This window comes from Lactuca saligna, chromosome 2, assembly GCF_052625555.1.
Source record: "Lactuca saligna cultivar CGN05327 chromosome 2, ASM5262555v1, whole genome shotgun sequence".
NCBI lineage: Eukaryota > Viridiplantae > Streptophyta > Magnoliopsida > Asterales > Asteraceae > Lactuca > Lactuca saligna.
This window is the reverse complement of record NC_136418.1, coordinates 6,328,237-6,350,802: the sequence shown is the minus strand read 5'-3', so window position 1 is coordinate 6,350,802 and position 22,566 is coordinate 6,328,237. Positions and strand designations below refer to the sequence as shown.

The window sequence follows — 22,566 nt, the reverse complement described above, 5'->3', positions numbered from 1 at the left end:
AGAAAGAAAGAAATTGTTTTTTTTACGAGATAGAGGTGTGTGTATGCGATCAGCCGAGCTCAAGTAAGTACTCCCAAATTACCCATACAAGTTATTTGTTCAGTTTCAGTTTCAGTAGAACAGCATGCTAGTATAGGACTAAGGATCTAGGAGAATGCCTTATGTGCCTGCTTTATGTGTTACAGCTTTATGAGTATTGCATGCTAGAATTGAGTAGACATCAGTAGGATAGCCTGATTAGGTTATGCTTGATAGTGGGAGCATAGCATCCTATGCTAGTGTAGTTTCTTGTTACGAGAATAGTTTTGCTTGAGTCTGTTTCCCTTGTCCGAATGCTGCTTGCTTCGTGCTTTGTGGGGTTCTGAGTGATGGGAGTTAGCCATTAGGTGAACACGTCACACCACGTGTGGTCAGGGTTGAATAATCCCAGAGTGCTGGAACTGGCCCTATTGCGCAGCTCTTGTTTGAGTCCAACCGTTATAGGGACGGGTCTTTTACTTGAAGGATTATCTGATCCTCATCACATGTGATGGTGTTTAGGTAGTGGCTAATTGACATTATGAGGAGACCTTCAGCAGCTGAGGACCAGTGGTGTTAAGTCTGAGGTTTCCCTAGGACAAGCCTAGGATGAGAGTAGCACAGAATAGCCGTAGTAGAAGTGACTTGGTGGAGTCAAGGCAGTTCTTGAGGAAAGTACGGATAGATGTGGAAGGTAGTATGGGCCCGTACTACTGAAAGCAGAGGATCCGTACTCGAATCAAGGAAGGCCAAGACAAGACCAGGAAGCTAGTAGTAGTATCACGATCCCTTGAGATATTTCAGTGTTCTGATGTTGTTATGATATGTTTCAGAATGGTAGTTTTGCGCCCAAGACCAGCAGTCGGCAGCTCAGATGCCGGAGGGGGATCAGGATCGGGATCAGGCCCGGAGGTCGGGCAGATGGATGAGCAGACCAGAGAGTTCCTTTCTTCTGAGGTTACCCGCATCATACTGGACCAGACTCCTGTGATCTTCGGTTCGATCAAGGAGGGTATTTTAGAGCTGATGGATGAGAGATTGGGTAGTTTCCGTGCTGAGATGGCGGCCATGATGGGGTCACGCACACTTACGTTCAGGGAGTTCAGGGCATGCGGAGCTCCAGACTATCATGGGGCGCGGGACCCCATAGCGAGTACCAGATGGTTGGCGGATGTGGCCAACGCTTTCCGCACTAGCAGGTGTCCCGAGGGGGACAAGGTCAGATTGGCGTCCTGTCTTCTGAAGGACAGGGCACGGGATTGGTGGGAGGAGGTTGGACATGCCATCGGGGATGATGCGGCATTGGATCCCATGACCTGGACTGATTTCTCTACTAGGTTCAGGGCGGAGTTTGCACCGGTCATTGAGGTGCAATAGCTAGCTAGGGAATTTCAGGACCTTACCCAGACTACAGAGACAGTGGCGGAGATCACCGCCAAGTTCAGGGAGGGCTCTTCTTGTTCCTCAGTATGCAGCCGATGAGGAGATGAAGAAGGCCCGTTATCATGAGATGTTGCGGAGTGATATCCGCATGTTTGTGAGCTGGTCCAGTTGTAAAACGCTGGACGACATGATTGCTAGAGCTAGGGAGAGGGAGATTGATCTCGAGATGGAGAAGAAGAGGAAACCGGAGGCGGTTTCGGGTTCAGGCAGTGTGGGCAAAAAGCCCAAGGTTTCAGATCACAGGTCCAAGAGTTAGCAGAGCCACGGTCGGTGTGGCAAGTGTGGGAGATTGCACGAGGGGGCGTGCAAGGCAGGGAGTTCCGGCTGCTACAAGTACGGTCGGATTGGGCATTTGAGTAGGGATTGTACGGCCCCTGCTACTACGGTTACAACATCAGATCTGATTTGCTTTCAGTGCAATCAGAGGGGACATAAAAAGTCCCAGTGTCCCAGTTTAGCTGCAGCAGGGAAGGTGGTTGCACCTGCCCTTGCCACCTTGAGGATTACAGATGGCCGGCAGGGCCGATCCGATGCGCCAGTGGCGAAGAGTAGGGCGTTTCAGATGACAGCAGAGGAGGCGCGAGCGACTCCTGATGTGGTGACGGGTATGTATCTTTCCTCCATCTTTTGATTATTATTATCGTTTGAATATTACTTGATGATATGTTTTATTTAGGGTCGTTCTCGGTGAACGGCATCTCTGCTTTGGTATTGTTCGATTCGGGGGCTACCCGATCATTCGTATCGCTTGCGCTTAGCAAGAGATTTAGCAGAGCTCCAGGGGAGCTGGATTGTCCATTAGAGGTTGAGATAGCAGATGATAGGACCGTGAGGGTCGGTAGAGTACATAGAGGGTGTTCCCTTCAGATATTTGATGAGCAGTTTTCAGTGGACCTGGTTCCTATTCCCCTGCGAGGGAATAAAGTTATTGTGGGCATGGATTGGCTAAGCCCCAATGGGGCGGTGATTGACTGTGAGCTTCAGCTAGTGAGGGTTCGCACTCCCAGTGGGAGAGAGATAGTGATTCAGGGCGAGAGGCCCCAGCGAGGACCGACCTTTTGTTCCGCCGCAAGGGCGAGGCGCTATGTTCAGCAGGGTTGCGCCGGTTTTGTAGCTTATGTCTTGGATGCCCGGGAGAAGGGCAAGACGACGATTGATGACGTTCCTATTGTTCGGGACTACCCGGATGTGTTTCCCGAGGATTTGCCGGGGATACCTCCTGAGAGGCAGGTTGAGATCAGGATCGACCTAGTTCCTGGTGCGGCTCCGATAGCCAAAGCACCATATCGACTAGCTCCACCTGAGATGCAGGAGTTGTCTACACAGCTACAGGAGCTGTTAGACAAGGGTTTCATTCGGCCGAGCAGTTCGCCTTGGGGAGCACCGATCCTGTTTGTGAGGAAGAAGGATGGATCGCATCGTATGTGCATTGATTATCGGGAGTTGAACAAGGTAACGGTGAAGAACCGTTACCCACTTCCGAGGATAGATGACTTGTTTGATCAGCTTCAGGGAGCGTCTTGGTTCTCCAAGATCGATCTACGCTCCGGTTATCATCAGATGAGGGTTAGAGATGAGGATGTACAGAAGACTGCTTTTAGGACCCGGTATGGTCATTATGAGTTCGTGGTGATGCCATTTGGGCTCACCAATGCCCCAGCCGCGTTCATGGACCTCATGAACCGCATGTGCAGGCCGATGCTGGATCGGTCGGTGATAGTATTCATAGACGACATCTTGGTATATTCCAAGACACAGGGGCAGCACGAGGAGCACCTGCAGGAGGTGTTGGAGACTTTGAGGAGGGAGAGACTTTTTGCAAAGTTCTCCAAGTGTGAGTTCTGGTTGCGCGAGGTGCAGTTTCTTGGTCATCTCGTCAACCAGAAGGGTATTTTGGTAGATCCAGCCAAGATAGAGGCCGTGATGCAGTGGGAGGTCCCGAAGTCTCCATCCGAGATTCGGAGCTTCCTAGGGTTGGCAGGGTATTATCGGAGATTTATTCAGGACTTCTCCAAGATAGCAGTGCCGCTCACCCGACTAACCAAGAAGTCGGTGGTATTTCGTTGGGGGCCTGAGCAGCAGGCAGCGTTCGAGACTCTCAGACAGAAATTGTGCGAGGCTCCGATCCTTACCTTGCCAGAGGGAGTAGAGGACTTCATAGTCTATTGTGATGCTTCGATCACAGGTATGGGAGCAGTATTGATGCAGCGAGGCCATGTGGTAGCTTATGCCTCGAGACAGTTGAAGCCTCACGAGGCTAATTATCCTACCCACGATTTGGAGCTGGGGGCAGTTGTGTTTGCCCTCAAGATTTGGAGACATTACCTTTATGGGGTCCGCTGTACTATATACACGGATCACAAGAGCTTACGATATCTCATGGATCAGCCGAGTCTGAACATGAGGTAGAGGAGGTGGTTGGACGTGCTGAAGGACTATGACTGTGAGATCCTTTATCATCCAGGGAAGGCCAATGTGGTGGCCGACGCCCTGAGCCGCAAAGTGTCGACGACCCCTATCAGAGATCTGTGTATGAGGATGACAGTGATCACTCCGTTGTTGGAGTGGATCAAGGAGGCTCAGATGGAGGGTCTCAAGGAGGAGAGACAAAAGTGTGAGAGGATAGTGGGTCGAGTAGCTTCGTTTGATTACGACAGTCGGGGTTTGTTGACGCTTCACGGGAGAGTGTGGGTACCGTACTAGGGTGGAGTGCGGCAGATATTGATGGACGAGGCTCATAAGTCTCGGTTTTCTATCCACCCAGGGGCGACGAAAATGTATCGAGATCTTCGACCTGACTATTGGTGGCCCTACATGAAGCGGGACGTCGCTTGGTATGTTGAGAGGTGCTTGACCTGCCGGAAGGTCAAGGCGGAGCACCAGAGACCTCACGGCAAGATGCAGCCGTTAGACATTCCCGTGTGGAAATGGGAGGACATCACCATGGATTTCGTCACCAAGCTCCCCAGGACCGCACGTGGAGTGGATTCGATATGGGTATTAGTGGATCGATTGACGAAGAGTGCCCATTTTATTCCAATCCAGGAGAGTATATCGGCGGAAAGGTTAGCTGATATCTATGTGCGAGAGATTGTGGCACGTCATGGAGTGCCGGTATCGGTGGTGTCAGACCGAGATGTCCGTTTCATATCCAGATTCTGGAAGCGGTTCCACGACGAGATGGGTACTCGTCTTCATTTCAGCACCGCTTTTCACCCCCAGACTGACGGGCAGAGCGAGAGGACGATTCAGACTCTTGAGGACATGCTGAGGGCATGTGTTCTAGATTTTGGGGGCAGTTGGGATACGTATCTTACGTTAGCGGAGTTCTCGTATAACAACAGTTATCACGTGAGCATTGATCGACCTCCTTTTGAGATGCTGTATGGGAGGAAGTGCTGGACCCCGATTTGTTGGGGCGAGGTCGGTCGGCGAGTCATCGGGAGTACAAAAGTGGTGCTCAAGACGACTGAGTTGATCCAGCAGGTCCGTAGTAGGCTGCAGCGCAGAGTCGGCAGAAGAGCTACGCTGACAGGAGGCATTCGGATTTGGAGTTCCAGGTGGGAGATATGGTCCTTCTGAAGGTCTCACCTTGGAAGGGTGTCATCAGGTTCCGGAAGAGGGGCAAATTGGGCCCCAGATTTATTGGTCCTTTCAGGGTTTTGGCTCGGGTGGGTCGGGTTGCTTATCGGTTAGATCTTCCTGAGGAGCTTAGTCAGATCCACAACACCTTCCACGTGTCGCAGTTGAGGAAGTGTTTGGTGGATGAGTCAGCAGTCGTTCCCCTAGAGGATATTCAGGTTGATAGCAGCCTGAATTATATTGAGAGGCCGGTCGCGATTCTGGATCGGAAGGCCAAGACCTTGAGGAACAAGGTAATTCAGCTAGTGAAGGTACAGTGGCAGCACCGGAAGGGATCTGAATGGACGTGGGAGGCTGAGGAGGAGATGAGAGCGCACTACCCGGAGATATTTGCAGATCCAGCCGTAGCAGACTTCAAGGACGAAGTCTGAGATAAGTGGGGGAGAATTGTAACGACCCGTTCCCGGTATGTTAATTCATTAGTAATCGTTTTAAAGTTTTGCAAGAGGGACTCGGCGAGCTCATAGCCTGACTCGCCGAGTAGGGTCGCGACTTCGAGCACGCATGAGCTAGGGACTCGGCGAGTCCATATCCCAGACTCGGTGAGTCCATCCGTCTGGGTGAAACCCTAAATCCCCGGGTTGCCCACTATTTAAGCCACCTTATAGCCCCATTCTTGCCTCCTTCACCCTTTAAAGCTGTGAGAAAAACCCTAGTTCATCTTTGAGAGTTTATAAGTGATTTGTGTGATTTTGTGAAGGCTTGAAGAAGGAGAAGAAGAAAGGAGCAAGGAGAAGAGGTGGAGTGCCAAGATCCAAGGGCAAATCTGAGTTATTGGAGGTATTTTCGGATTCCCCTCTTGTTTTATGCTTTAAACCTCCATTAGAACTCTTCTAAGAACTAGTTGATGCTTGTTCCAAGCCTTGTGCTTTCATGAACGCCCTAATAAGCCGAGATAACCTTGGATCTATTCATTGAGAAGTCCCATAGTCCAGATCTATTGCCTTTATGAGGATACTTTGCATATTAACCCTAGATCTATCCCTTTTATGCATCTTTTAGCCTTATTTTCCCTTATTCATGTGTTGTACATGTAAAGTTGGAAACTTTACGTGGTAAACCAGCTTATTGGACTCAGATCTATCAATTGTATGTGTTGGATTCAAGCAAAATCGAGTGAAAAACAGTTGCATGGCGGCAACTCGGCGAGTCGGGAAGAACGACTCGGCGAGTCGAGTCGCGAGTCCCCGATTCCTCCCTTTTTAGCAGTGTCGAGTGGAACCAGTGAGTTAGAGAGTGGACTCAGCGAGTTGAGGGTAGACTCAGTGATGGAGGGACTCGGCGAGTTGTTCATACAACTCGGCGAGTCCAAGGCAATCTTCTTAAGATCAAGAACAACTCGTCGAGTATGTTCATACGACTCGGCGAGTCGGATGAAGATTGTCTGAGTTCTTGGATCAAGAGGGTACTCGTCGAGTCGATGCCATACTCGACGAGTAGCAGCGAGTAGGATTGAAAAGTGAGAGTAGGACTCGGCGAGTTGGGTGGCCCAACTCGGCGAGTCAGTCCAAATGAGAGAGACTTTGACCAAGGGTAAAAGAGTCAATTTACCCAAGTGCAGTGTTTAGTATTTGATTGAGTGTGTTTATGGACTTGTAGCCGGGGAGATACAGGAGCAGCAGCCATTAGCTTCCAGAGCCACACACTCAGCAGCCAGTTTACGAGGTGAGTTTCCTTCTAGTAGGAATGGGTCTAAGGCCACAATGCCAGCCCGTTCAGTTAGCAGTAGTTTCCGGACTTAGGTCCGATACAGTAGCTAGTATGTTTGATGCCTTTGTGGCTCAGACAGGAATTGTGTGCTATGTTTTATGTGTTTAGTGTTATGTGTTCCGGGCTACGGCCCGATGTAGTATGCAGTATATGTGTTCATGCGAGATGATGTGTTATACTATGCCATGTTCAGTTAGTCAGTTCCAGACTTCGGTCCGATGCAGGGGACAAGGTCCCAGTCGGTTCCGGACTTCGGTCCGATGCAGTTAGTTCCGGACTTCGGTCCGATGCAGTTAGTTCCGGACGTTGGTCCGATGCAGTTAGTTCCGGACTTTGGTCCGATGCAGGGGACAAGGTCCCAGTCAGTTCCGGACTTCGGTCCGATGCAGTTTCCGGGCTTCGGCCCGATGTAGTGGGCTAGGCCCAATATGTGTTTATATGTTATTGTATGGTATGTGGTAGTTTGGGGGAGCTCACTAAGCTTTGTGCTTACAGTTTCAGTTTTGGTTTCAGGTACTTCCGCAAGCAAAGGGAAGAGCTCGGGGTGATAGCATCGCACACACTACAGCTTAGATTTATCCTGGGGATGGTTTTAGTTGTTTCGATTTGATATAGTATGATACAGTTTTCCGCATAGTATTTTATTATGATTTGGGGTACATCGCGTATGTTTTCATGTTATGATACTCATATTATGGTTTTGATTATATTGAAAAACAAAATTTTTGGGTCGTATATTTGGGTCGTTTCACTTTATCCCATTCATTTGAATCCAACTAGGTATATATCAATTATCAATTATATTCTATTATATAATTTTTATTTTTATAGGATCACGAATAACAAAGTTTAATAGAGATGTTTGATCCCATCTATGCCTCAGAATTCTTTTGCGTAGGTATCCTTTATGATAAAAGATTTCTGATCAAATCATCCAAGCTGAACAACTTGTGTAATCGGACTATAACTTGGTTATAGAAATCGCGAATACACCCCGACCGTCAAAAGATAACACTACGCGGTTAAGTATCCTTTATCCCACTAACGTATCAAGAGATGTGCGAGGTTTTCAAAATGGATTGTACAGATTTGAGGTTTTAAGGAACATTTTTATGTTTTAAAATTCTAGTTTTAAAACAAACGTATGATATCATGGTTATTAAATGCATATAATAAGTCATGGTACCAATTTTCAAAAAAAAAAAAAAATTACTTTTAAAGGTTCTATATAAAAAGTTAGTTTTTATATAATTTGACACGGTTCAATTTTAAATTTAATAACCGGTATTAAGTTTGAGTTTGAGTGTTTTTGAACATTTTATATCTTTAATAAAACTTCCTTTTGTTACTTATATATATATATATATATATATATATATATATATATATATATATATATATATATATATATATATATATATATATATATATAACCGCTATTAAGTTTGAGTTTATAAGTTACAAAAATCACCATTTTAATACTTACAATTGAGTATTTCAAAATTTTCTATTATTAACGTTTTTATAAAATCAGTTTTTATGTTAAAACAATAACTAGTTACATCTTATGTTCACATAAATTTTTTTTTTAAATATAAACTCCATATGATGTTTATTTGTCTAAAAAATAGTTTGAGTTTGTGAAAAAACTATTTTATCAACCACACAAAATATTTAAATACAATAAACAACACAAACATGCATAATAGTGCAAAACAAGCAAAGATCTAGTGACACTTTTATGAGGCATCATAAAAGTTTCAAGTCCTAAGGGACTAAATGGACCAAAATTTTCAAGTGTTCTTCATGCTGACTTCAAGCTCCCACTTGCATTGATAATCTACTTTGTTGCAATTTTATTAAACTTTTATAAAAGTTATAAACTTTTTTAAAAAGTGTTAGAAACTATTGGCCTCCTCTGGATCTTTGAAAAGGGCCATCCTCTTCATCTTGTTACATTTTATATAAAATAAATCTAGTCTAAAAACCAATCTATTACATTAAATAACAAAGATGAAAAAACTAGTTATTTTTATTACATACTTTATGAATAAAAGAATATTGCAACTATTTTTAGCAAATCACACAAACAACAACATAAATGGTCCATGGCTTGTTTATACACTCAAAATAACATATAAACATAAAACAACCTTTATTTATCGAAGATAACTTTAAATATCAAAATATGCATGAAATTTTTTGTGAAATAAAATAATGATTATAAAGTTGTCTAGAAAATATGTATGCACTTATTTTCTAACAAAAACAAGTTATCCAAATTTTCTAAAACCTAAGATTTCCAAAAATCATAAAACCTAACCAAACTTGCAAAGTGGCTATGATACCAATTGTTGGGCTTTATTCAAAAATAGTTTGTCAAAACTAGAGTAAATATGGCAAACGGAAGACTTAATTTTCGAAATCATAAAACAAGTTTATAACCTACCAAGGATCATCTTGCAAAGTTTGGAAATAAAATAACAACCAAAGAAGAAGAAAAACATAACAACTTCGTAGTCTTTGAATCTTCAAGGTGAGGTTAGGAAGTTGATGAAGAGTGTAGAGTAGAACTCTTACCTTTGCGAACACCAACAAGACTTCAACTTAATGTAGATGCTAGTCCATAAACTCTTATACTCTGAAGATTAAACTTCATAATCAAATTATGAAATTCAAGAGAGTAAAAGTGCAAGTATTCTTCCAAGTAATGAACCAAAACTAGAGATAATGCATGGGAAGGGAGGATTTATGGTTTTCGGCTTCAAAAACTAGCCAAGAGTGAAAGCCCCATGTGTAGTCTTAAAGCAAAGGTAATACCCTTAAGGTCTTAGCACTTTAAAACCTACCATGTCCCTAATGTTCTCCATACCTCTAAGCCATGATTTCTTTAGATTTAAATAATAAAAAGTCCATGCTTCTTTTATTCGTTCTTATACATATATAAAAGAAGATAAAAGTTTACAAATTTTGTAAACTTCTTTTATAAAATATGAACTTTGGCTTTAGGTTAAAAGCAAAAGTCTTTCTACTCCAAAATAATGTAAATAACTTAATAAATCATACCATATGATATATTATGTTACTTGCCACTGAAAATTAATATTTCAATGAAATAAATAATTTCCAGTTAATTATAAGAGTTTATTGAATATTTATTAAAATCAATTTCTAATAAATAATCAATAGTATCAAGTTATTATTAGTGTGACCCTTTAGGATCATATATTATCTAGAAACATCATTTTATAATTAAACATCATTTTATAATTACTCTTGGACATAGATCTTTCATAATGACCATTAGAGTGCCATAACAAGCTCTGGAGTTCTTCAATCTCCAAGAGCATCCATAATCATCCAAAATTAGCTCAAACTTGCATCTAGAAGATCAAAGGTCAAGGTATGAACTTTATACCTCAAATAATTCAGAAATCTGAAGAAGATAATGGATCCAAGCTAGCTTCTTGCTTCCTTGCACCAAAATGGGGTTCCTCATTCCTCAAGCTTCACCAAATTCCAAAGAACAAGCTATCAATCATGCATGGAGGCTAGGGTTTCGTGTTAGATGGTTGGAGGCTGAAGAGGATGACCTACATGAGTTTAAGCCTTTAAATATGTAAGAAACCTTAAATTTCATGGGCTTGGGCCACAACGTTCACCACGTTGTGGCCATCCTCTTGCCATGTTGTGGTGACCAATTAAAACTCATTCTTCATTACACAACGTACCACACCGTGGTCATGAGCCTACCACGTCATGGTACGCTTGGGCAGCAAACCTAAAATCTGACTTAAGCCTAATATCACTCTAAGTCGAAAGCCTTAATATCAAGCCCAAAAACCTTTACTAGATCAATTACCGCCCGAACCTTCAAGTTAAGATTATCTCGGAAAAAGACGTTACATCCATGTACCTTGCTTTTATATCTAAGTGTAAGGACTACATTTTTTATGGCAATAGATAGAATGCAACATTTCGTACAATATCTTCTCTGTTCTTTTGGAGTATGTGATCAACATTGTTAGAAATTCCTACAAACCGTTGGAAAAACTTGTGCTGTTGTATCAAGTAAGATTTTCATGTTCAGAGTCGACTCCCATCATAGTGTAAACATCTCTATCCCGTGATGTTAGCAAGACCTTGAAGTAAACACCCTAATTTGGCAAAGGACTTATACCAATAGTATTCATATCAACAAACTGCGATACATTGTTAATTATTACTAGGAACTTATTTTTACTGCCATGTGACTTGGCAAGTAACATTTTACAAAGCTTATAAGCTTTGATTTAGTTTTTTCTTTGAGCTCTAACTGAGGTACAATAAAATCAAACAATTTCTTTTGAGTAAATTACATGAATGGTCCCTACTTTTGGGGTAAATTGCGTGTTTGGTCTCTAACTTCCGATTTTAACGTATGTCATCCCTATATTTTTTTTTGTTTGGGGTAAATCGAAACAAATGGTAGCAGCAACAGATGAACAAAACAACAATCAAAATCCTTGAAATTAAACAAATCATACCAAACGGAATACAAAAATGATCCAAAAAATCATACCCAAAGTAGCTGAAATTTTTGAATAGAGCTCTGATACAATAGTCTTCAACAATGCGCGCAAAGTCAGCGTGCTTGCTACAAGTCGACTTCAACATCAGAAAAAAGGATTGAATAGAGCACCGATACCATGCAAACTAATAAATAGTGGAGAAGAAAGATTGCTAGGGTTCTATAAGCTAATCTAGGTTGACCTAGCTAAAATCCCATAACAAAATAAGCCCAATAAGTTTATTAGGCTAACACTTCGACCAACAATTTTAGATCAAGGAGTAGCGTGTTATTTGATCCATACGGTTTTCTCCCCGTTCTTGAACATTTTCATAGCAACCATGTTGTTCTTTAGTATCCTCTTCATATGATCAACAATTCTTTTTTTGAATACTACCGACACATAGTCTTTTGGTTTAGATGATCATCACCATTCAACCTAAATGTCAATGGGAGTATTAGAACATTTACATATCATCATGAAGAATATGTACATTCCAAAAATCATGAATTAAAAGGCCACTAACTGTCAATTAGGAGACATGAAAATGGAATTTACCTCTAATATTCACTTGTCATTAATCGGAGACTTTGTCTATGCTTATCAGAGTGGGTGCTGTATAAACTACATAAATAAAAGTTTGTAAATATAGGTTGCGGCTTTTGACAATAACAAAATACTTGCATGAATTCTTCAAATGTACTTGAAAAATGATGAAAGCAAGAAAGATCTAGTTTATTACCTGTTGTCTGATCTTTATAAAGGAGTTGATGTCTTCCCCTGCATGAAACGAGTGATAAATTGTTTCTATTTCTTTTAGCTGTGGAGTAGCTGAATTTCCATTGGTGAAAATCGTTATTTTTGGGCATTTAATGAATCTCAAAGTATCCAATAATGGGAATGAAAAATCCTCCTTCCCCAAGCTAAACCCCTTAAGACATGGAAGCAAACCAAGTGTTATGGACCTTAGACAAGGTAACACAATCTCATTCCTCTTGCCATTAGATTCTTCCTGCTCTTCTTCTACAACTACATTTGCATCCTTACTGATCACCTCCTCCATACGCTTGCAGCTCCTTACAGTTAGGTCTTGGAGTTGCAATAGACTACCAACCATGGGAATAGTAAATACATATTCTAACCTTGCACATTCGTTAATTTCAACTCTTGTTAGGTTTGCAAGCTCAAATACTGTCCACTGATTGCTTCTCCATATATACCTCAGATTCATTAGCCCCTCTAACTCCACTTGTCTTAGGTTTGGAAGTTTGACAAGAGTAGTTTGTGATGCAGAAGCAGAACCACTATTTGTCCCTTGGAGTGCTTCAAATACCTCCTCTACCAAATTACAGCGCCATAGTCTAATCATTTCCAGATTTTGCAGTTGCTGCAGCTCATTGCATGGAAAAAGCTTTTTAGGAGTTTCCATATAACCGGACACATGTAATTTGATCAAATTTTGATAAGACCAAGGTACTCCTCCTTTTGTAGTATCAGGGGATGAGCTTGTAATGTTTGAACTCTGGAATAGGTTCTGCAAGGCGAATAAAGAAAACGTAAGGCATATTTGGCATGTCGTGTGTTGTAATTATAATGAAACTCAAGTTAATTAAAGAGTAGTAATTAATCAATATGACGACTATCAATGAAAAGATTATAATTATTAGTGATGATGATTAAATCCTACTAATTGTTTCTGTTCAGTTACTATTTTTGATCTCACACAGTAAGTTAATTAGTTAGATATGTAAGGTTTGTTTTGGATCGACCTTCTGCTCTTCGATCAATACGGAAAACTTTGATTCGACCAACCTAAATTTGACTAAAACTAGTATCAATGTTGGCATGATTCTTAATTAGATGATGTAAAAAAAAATAGTAATAAATAAATATATAATTATACCTGATGATGCGCAGTGGTGGACACATGAAAGTTAAGCCCACATTCAAGAATGTATGTGCCTACGCCTGTTTGTACATGCTTGAGCTTCAGAGCTGTCAACTGACCAGATGTGAACACCACCATTTGGGGACATCTCTTGATTACAACATCATCCAATAATGGAAATTGGAAGTCATTCATCCCCAAGAAGAAACCCACAAGGTTTTGTAGATTGCCCAGCGTAATGGACTTTAGACGAGGAAAGACCACAACCTTCTTAGAAGAAGAAGAAGAAGAAGATGATGATGATGCATCTTCTTCTTCCTTCTTCACAATCACTTTCATTGCCTTGCAATCCCATACCCTTAACTCTTCGAGTTGCTTGAGGCTTGCAACTGCAGAGAATGTGAATATGTGTTCCAAACGGTCACAATCTCTAATAATCAGTATCTTTAGGTTGGGGAATTGAATGTTAATTAGACCATATTCAAGACTATGTTTTCCTAAGCTTGTGTCTATATACTTGATCTGCGGGGCTGTCGACCAACCATGTGTGAACTCATTTATCCCCAAGAAGAAACCCATGAGGCATGGTAGATTAGATAGTATAATGGACTTTATAGGAGGAAAGACCACAACCTCATTAGAAGATGCACCCTTTGTTCTTATTGTTTGCTGCTCTCCATCATCTTCCTTCACAATCACTTTCATTGCTGAGCAATTCCTTATCCACAATTCCTCAAGTTTCCCAAGGCTTTCAAGTGCCGAATATGGGAATACATATTCCAAATGGTTAGCACTGTTGATATTCAACTCCTTTAGGTTCACAAGTTGAAGCATGCAACCATTATTCAGTCGTGGAATTGCTGGTGTATCAAAATTTCCTTCCTCACAACCAATACTGTTGTTGTTGATCCCTTGAGTTTCAAATAGCTCCTTCATCCCACCACAATGTTCTATTTTCAGCTTTTCAAGCTTTTGCATTTGTCCTGCTGCATAGGATGGAATCAAACTTGACAATTTATAGCACATCCGTATTGTTATTTCTCTGGAGTATTGGCCTAAGGCCCAAGAAACATCACCCACTTGAGAAGACTGCAACACATGAAAGATAATGTAAAATTAAATCAATATAATTAACAAAGCGCAGTTCTTTGTTACCCACATACATATACACCACTTTTATATAAAGATATTTAATTCAACATTTGTACTTAACGAGTATTCTTCATGTCACAAAAGTATTTTTGATTTTCTATTATTAATGTAGTAGTATTAAAGAGAAAATAAATGAAATACGACTTTACAATCTAAAATCTGGAATGCAAAATAAACGAGGTTGAGAAAGCATGTGTTTGTCACAACGAGGTTAAAGAAATTAAAATTTAAAATTTATTATTATAGCTAGTTTTTTTTTATAACGTCTAACACAAACACCCTCTAAATCCTATTTCTAAACTACAGTTTTGTCCACTACAAGATTTGAACCCTAAGCCACTTAGGGGAAGGACACCTAATTCTAACACCTGATACGGCTAAGGTAAGGGACATTTGGTAGTTAGCAAGACTTAAATATATAATTGGTTGGAATGATAGCTATAAATGGAAAATAGTCCAAAAAATAACATAATAAATGTAATATTTATCATGAAAAAGTATTTAACATGCTTGTTTACAGAAAGAACAAAGGATATGCATCATATAGCCACAACCTAGGATGGTTAGAAGGTCAATTAGATAGAAACAAAAAGAAAGTTATTAGTAGATAATTGTCTTGATCATAATTTTACAAGTGAACTAGTTTTGATTGTCCGTGCCTTACAGGGGATTTATGAATACTATATTTTCGACTGAATAAAATAATATAAAAGGTTGGTATAAAACATAATAATTAAAGAAGCAAAAACCGCAAATGATATATTTATGTAATTTCGCTATTATACCGGGACAATTACTGTAATTTTGTCTTACATAAGTACCATTTCTACAATGTCGCTAGTATAAAGGGACCATTTATGTGATATCGCTATTACATATGGACCATTTTTGTAACCTCATTATTACACAGATACCATATTTTAAATTTTGTTACAATGGACCATTTCTATAATTCTGTCTTACACAGGGACCATTTCTGTAATTTTGTTACACAAGGGTTACATCAGTAATTTTATCTATTATACAGACTGTAAAAAATAGGCTGTAAAAAACTCTCATGTAAGGGATCTCTTCATTTTGTTTCTAGCATTGCAATATAAATATGATATCAAAAAGAAAATTAAATAAGTTGGTTCATATATAGAAAACATACCTTAAATTGATCAACAAAGGCGGTAGTGGTAGTGGAATTATTGGAAGATATTTCATTATTCACACCATTGGCACAAACACTACCACCGATACACTTGAGACTATCAAGTCTATTAAGAGATAGAGAATTAAGACATGGAAACACAGTGGTGCTTGTGTTGGTAAATACCGATGTAGTATATTCTTGATCCTCATCGTCTCTATTTGAAACAACTTCTTCAATACCATCACACTTTACTAAATCGATTGTCTTTAGGTTGGAAAGAAGTTTTCCCATGAGAGGTGAAAACAAGTACTTAATGGTTTTGCATCTGTAAATATTTATGGTTGTGAGGTTGTGGAATGGGGATTCTGATTGTTGTTTTGGAAGAGTGAAGGATTTATTCCAATTCTTGCACTTCCACACATGACTCATGTTGTCCATTTCCCATAGAACTAATTCCTGGAGGTTGGGAAGTATAATAGGTTGTTGTTGGTTATGGTGAGTTGTTACCAATTCTCTACTTGTTGGACTCTCACCCTCTATCTCAAACACCACCTCCACTCCTTCATATCTCCGCAATTCAAGCATACGGAGGTTATGAAAAGAGTTTGCAAGACACGATGAGAATCTAAAGATCTTAGAAATACTATCATCGACTTGTGACGTCTCTTCCTTTGATAGAATATTAGTCTGAGAAGAAATCTAATTAGTAACATGAATCACCTAATGCCGAATTGCATAAATTATTTAATTGCACATCGAAGGCATATGTAGAAATAACGGAAATAGTAAACAAATTTAATAAGGATTTTTTTCCCTTTAAATAAAGGAACCATTTAAAAATTGATTGTAAGAAAATTATGACATAAGGGAAAAATATCTCGGAAAAAAAACCAAAGACTCTTGATGTCTTTTTCAAAACCTCTTATCATTACATTTAAAAAGGAAATTATAATTGTGTTTAATAATGAAGGATGGAAAGATGGTTCCATGCAACAAGCATATTGGGAGATTAAAGAAAAATACAAATCAATTAAGATGTGACAACCAAAAAGCCTTTGGCCTAGCATTAATAGATGTTTTGAAAGAGTGCACCTCTCCAATGGTTGAAGGTTCAAATCTCATTGTGGACAAAAGATATGGATTTAAGAGTATGATTAGATGGTTGTATGAATTAGTTGTTCTAACAAAAACAAATTAAGATGTGATATGTTTTCAAACAAGAGACAAAAATGGATTTTTTATACAACATAATATCCACTTTTTTAACCGACATTTCATAAAAAATAGAATAAAATAAGATAGGTAAATTACAACTTAGGCATCATAACAATTATAAAAAGGACATCACTCATGGCTGGAAACCATTAAATTTCCTATCAAAAGTTAGTTTGTAATAGAAATATTATAAAATGTAATTGATTATGGTTGACCAATTTCCTTATAAAATATTAATTTTTTTTTTTTACTTATGGTTCAATCATTTTCTAAATTTGTACTCATTTCAAAAACAACATGTTTCTTGATTAATTAACCGTCACGTTTTTTAGTTAAAACTTATTTCAGTTAACTGGGTTTTTTTTAAACATTGACATTTTAAATGTTAAACTTATTACAGTTACTTACTTATATAGTAAAATCAATAATAATTACTTGTGTATTGTAAAATGGAATTGGGGATATTTATAAATATCTAATATATATCGATTTTGGTGAAGTGTCTATGTGACACTAGTAAAAAAGTAGGATGCTAACCCTTAATGAAGTAGAAAGTGAAATTGAAAGCCATACCTTCTTGTCGCTCTCCATGGATTCATTCTTTCTCCGGGTTTCTCCACAAGCACTAATGGAAACCTTGATAAGTGCCCCAAGATCAAAATTGGTGGTAGTAGGCATGAATATATGTCTAAACCTCACACAACTTCCAATTGTAATGCTTTCAACGGCTTGAAAGCTACGAACCAAGAGATGGGAGTTATTTTCACCTTTTACCCTCCAAACCTCACTTAGATTCCATAATTGAAAAACAACAATGCTTCTCAAGTTGCTGCTGCCGCAATCTTCTCCAACTCCACCAACACAATCTAGGTCGATGTTGAATAACATCTCAATGGAGCCACAATTCTTGACTTCAAGCTCTTCAAGATAATGTATCAATGGCATGGGGTTGCATGGAAACAAATTCACAAGATTATTACAATAATCCACTTTAATCTCTCTCACTTTAACTTCACCACTCATCCTATATTCACAAGGCCATATCTCCTTCAAATTGTCCATTCCACGAACAGACAATTTCTCCAACTTAGGAATCATAACCTACAAAATTAAGCATCCATTAATACCCTTGTCCATGCAATACATTATACAATAAAATTACATAACTTTAAAGATTGTTTGAATTAAATTAATATAACACATATTAATTTACCTCTTTGTTCAGTAAACAAGATGTTTCCGAATTATTCTTGTGATAAATGTTTGTGATATTTGGAATATAGACTAGTTCCAACTCCAAGAGTTGTGGGATCTCAATTATGTTCACATTATGGCACAAACCCGATAGCTTCGATAGTGTATGCAAATATAAAAACTTCAGCTTGGGGAACGTAATTTTCTCTTCTCCGTTACCCCCGGTATGTATGAGTTCTTCCATGTTCTTGCAGTAGGAAACTCTCAGATGCTCAAGTTTTGACAAAGCTTTTACAACGCTAACTGTGAAAAGATATCTCAACTCCGTGCAACGCGAAACGACAAGGACTCTTAAATTGTAGAACGAAGAGGATTGAGGAGGATGCAATGACTTCACCTCAATATCTTCAAGATCATTCATATCCCCTACACTTAAATAGAGCACGTCTGTTTTTTGAAACAACTCATTCATTTTGGATTCCAATAGCTCACCTTTTTTGGTGACCAACCTCAACGTGTTTTCGAACGAGTGACTACTCGATATCAAATGATCCGCTCTTAACTCACTTCCCATCGAGATCTTGAATCGTTCAAGTTTCTCAAAAGACATATTCTTCGGTTGAGCATTGATTTCAAAGAACTCAAATTCTAATGCAAAAAGGTTTTTTGAAAGTTCCGCCATCTCATTGCAGTTATCATCTGTGAAGCTAATGGCTTTTCTATTTCCGGCTTTTTTACTTCGAACAGCAACTCTCATATAAACCTCTTCAAGTTTGACCAAATTTTTTAAGACACCCTTATCTATACGAAGACCAAAACAATCTGTCAAATCTAGTAGCCTTAGCTTCTTCAAATTTCCAATTCTGGAAGGTAACCATTCAATGCCAGAATTAGCAAAGCTCAACACCTCCAGATTAAACAGATTTCCAATACAAGAGCAATCAAACATCAATGAGCATTGATGGAGATGAAGAACTCGAAGGTTGGTGGAGCAATATTGAGGAGACGAGGGAAGAAACGGATATTTCATTTCATGAAACGATACAACTTGAAGCTTTTCCATTTGTTCATAAAAGTTTGGAGGAAACTTGAGAAACTTATCTCCATGCATAAGTTTTAAAATTGTGAGGTTTGGAAAGTTGAGGTCTATAGGAAACCCAGACATACCCTTGCATGTTAATGAAATTCTTTGGCAAGAGCCACTCACATCATTTTCAGGCCACCCTGACATGCTACCATGGTTGACAATTGAAGCATCCTGCACTTTAGAAAACATATCCATAACAAAAGCAAGTGCTAGATCATGCATCTTTACACACCCAACAACATCTCCTTCCATCAACAAATTGGTATGGATAAGCCGCTCAATGCAGGTGTTGAGTCTGGCTCTTGCTTCTCTTATAGTATACACTTTTTTAAATAAATTTAAGCCCCATCCATACCTCATTAACTCCTCAGGAGGAATATTGTAGTCTTCGGGAAACAATCCACAAAGCAAAAAGATATATTTAGTCTCCTGGTCTTGAAGATAGTCGTAGCTAATTCCAAAAACTTCATTCACAAAATTGTGAAGGTCATGATGCTCTAAACGAGAAAGTGCATCACTCCATGCATCCTTGCTTTTATTTCTAAGAGTAAGGGCCATGGTTTTGATGGCAATAGGCAAACCACAACACTTTCTTACAATATCTTCTCCCATCTTATGAAGGTTGGGATCAACATCACTCGAAATTTGTACAAACTCCATGAACAAACTTTGTGCTTCTTCATCTAGTAAGATTTTCATGTTGAGAATTGAATTGGCTTCGACTCCCATCATAGTGCAAACATCTACATCCCGAGATGTTAGCAAGACCTTGAAGTCGACACCTTGATTTGGCAAAGGACTTAAACCGATATCTTCTAAATCAACAAACTGCCATACATCGTCAAGTATTACTAGGAACTTATTTTTACCACCATCTGACTTGGCAACTAACATTTTACGAAGCATATCAGCTCTTGCTGATTTAGTTTTTTCTTTGAGCTCTATACTGAGGTAATCTGCTACTGCTTCCTGAATAGCAATGGGATCCGTTTTGTGCCCTATAACTGCCTCAATAATAAAATCAAACATTTTCTTTTCTTGCACAATCTTCTTCAACCTTTTCATCATTGTGGTTTTCCCAACACCACCCATCCCACATAAGGCTATCATGTGGGATTTGTGGTTTGGGTGGAGTGCTTGTAGTGCTTCTGTGAAAATCTGTTCTCTTGACTTGAAGTCATCATGATAAGTAGATGGCGTAGAGACGGATGCCTTCATGGAATCAACTTTTCCAAGTGGAATCGGATGATCAGTCCAGATGATTAGAGAGTGTTTTCTTGTGAGACTTTCAACTTCCTCAATGATCTTGAAGGCTTTCCTTCCGACCTTGTGCCTAAGCTTGAGACTGAAACAACTGCTGACATCACTAGGTATGTCTTCCACTTTTGCATTGATTTTTCCTACATCTTCCAACCAACCCCTGACTTGGGCTGGAACCTCAAGAAGGCTACTTGTGTTTTGTTTAATGTGATCTTCAACACCAGTTTTTGCAGAATTCAACTCGCTCAATTTGTTATGCATATCCCTAACATATTTTGTACAGTTTATCATGTAGCCCAGATGTCTCTTAACAGGAACCATAAGAGTGTCAACAACTGGTTTAATAATTGCATTAATAACATCCATTGCTCAAAATTGTTACTTCTGATCACACCTACATAGTACAGCAGCCGACAATTTAAAAAGGGCAATTCGATGGAAGTACATATATAATGAACAAATACATGCATCTTATATTCATTTCGGGTAAGGTTAAGTTGCATTATATTTCAACCATAGACCTATGACGTAATCTTGAAAAAGAGAAAACTTAAAATCTAAAATAAATTTGAAGAGAAACTTTTTGATTAATTTAAACATGATGATAGTAATAGACGTTAAGGCTATATTGTCAAGAATGATGTTCAGTGTTGTCCATCTGGGTTTGCTTGCTTTATCTTTTCATCCATTATTTTACACAAACACAAATTCATGCGATATGTGATGAAATATGAAGTGTGGATATCATAATCAGTGTTCAGTTTGAAAAAGATAGACAAAAAACCATGGATTGTACAAAAAATGCTTGAAAATTACTACAGATGAAAGAGCGTACCTGCACTTTGCTTTGTTTGCTATATCTTCTTGTCTCAAACAAAATGCACAACTCTCAAATAAAAGAGTAAGAACAGTAAAAGTGGGGAAAAAAAAGCATAAACACAAAGAATAAAGGTTTAGGAGATGTTGGGGGTTTTGGTTGATTCTATATTCTTTTTTTTTTTTTTAAAAGTATTATGTTTTCATTATAATTAAGGAAAATCTATCATACAAAATATCGAATCCATTCATTGTATACTTCATTCCCTCTCACATAACATTTTATTTAAAACAATTCGTTAATATAGTTGCATACAAGTATAATTTTATATGATTTGGATTAATTGTCTATTAGGATACAACTATTTTGAAGAAAAATAGATTTAAAAACGGAACCAATTTATATTTTAATGCTTGTTAGTGGATAAATGGACGAGTTTTAAAAGGAAATAACTCTCAAAGCTAAAAATAAAACTTTCACAAATTTTAGATAAAAAGAAACCCAATTGTAACAATATGTTTCATGGCTTGTTTTCTATGTTTTGGTTAAAGTTTTGCACATGGATGATGGATGCTATGGATTAGGTATGTCAATGATGTTTTAAAGGTTTCTACGACTGCATTTATTAGATAAAAAGAAACCGAAATGCAGCCAAATTAATTATGATGACGATGAAACACAACAACTAGAAAGGTTTCTATGACCTGTTGTTTGAAAGTTTAACTAATCGAAGAGACGTCAAGTAATGTTTAAAGAAACCAGTTCAAATCATATTGGAAATTATTTTTTTTAAATGATCTGTTTAAAGTTTTATTTTCATAAAATGAATTTTTACAAGAGGAGCAAATGAGTAATTTGCACGAATAAACCTACAAAATCTTGAAATTGTGGGCAAGAATTGAAATAAAAGGTGAAATGAGATTTTGTTGAGTGTTTAACAAGGAAACGTCGAATAAAGTTGGCACATTGCCTTTTCAAATTAATACGTCACATTACACCAACCAAGGGGATCCATTATGTGTTCAACCACAACGCGAATAACTGGTATGTGTGTGTGCAAGTGTCAAAAAGCTTAAGCAAAATAGATATCTATGTTACTTTAACTTTGATATTTTCTAATTATGCACTCAAATAAAAAAATAATAAAACAAAATCTTTATATTTTTATGAACATATATATCAACTACTTTCATTTCTGTTCATCTCCAAAAGGCAATGAGATTGAATGGATTTATACTGTACACTAAATTACAAATTTAGTGCATCATCTACTTCATGAAAAATAATATGGTTTCGGTCCATATGTTTTTTTTTTGCATTGTTAGTCCCTAAAACATATTTTATTGTACAAATGGCCCCTAACATGTACAACATTAACAAATGGGTGTTAAATATAAGTAAATGGCCTATTTTGCCTCATATTCAATCTCCAAAATTTTCATCCTTTTCGGA

General features: G+C 38.6%; 1 protein-coding gene across 1 annotated transcript; it reads right to left on the bottom strand.

The window, feature by feature from the left end:
* Nucleotides 1-11,323: 11,323 nt before the first annotated feature.
* Nucleotides 11,324-21,202, bottom strand: LOC145030617 (uncharacterized). The gene is made up of 8 exons (XM_078978992.1): nucleotides 21,133-21,202; nucleotides 17,970-20,691; nucleotides 17,330-17,857; nucleotides 15,557-16,228; nucleotides 13,267-14,340; nucleotides 12,106-12,897; nucleotides 11,922-11,987; nucleotides 11,324-11,801 (listed from the first exon to the last, which is right to left on the bottom strand). Exons 2-7 carry the CDS (start codon nucleotides 20,661-20,663, stop codon nucleotides 11,967-11,969), a joined length of 5,781 nt encoding a protein of 1,926 aa, XP_078835118.1. The 5' UTR covers nucleotides 20,664-20,691; nucleotides 21,133-21,202; the 3' UTR covers nucleotides 11,324-11,801; nucleotides 11,922-11,966.
* Between the last annotated feature and the right edge of the window lie 1,364 nt (nucleotides 21,203-22,566).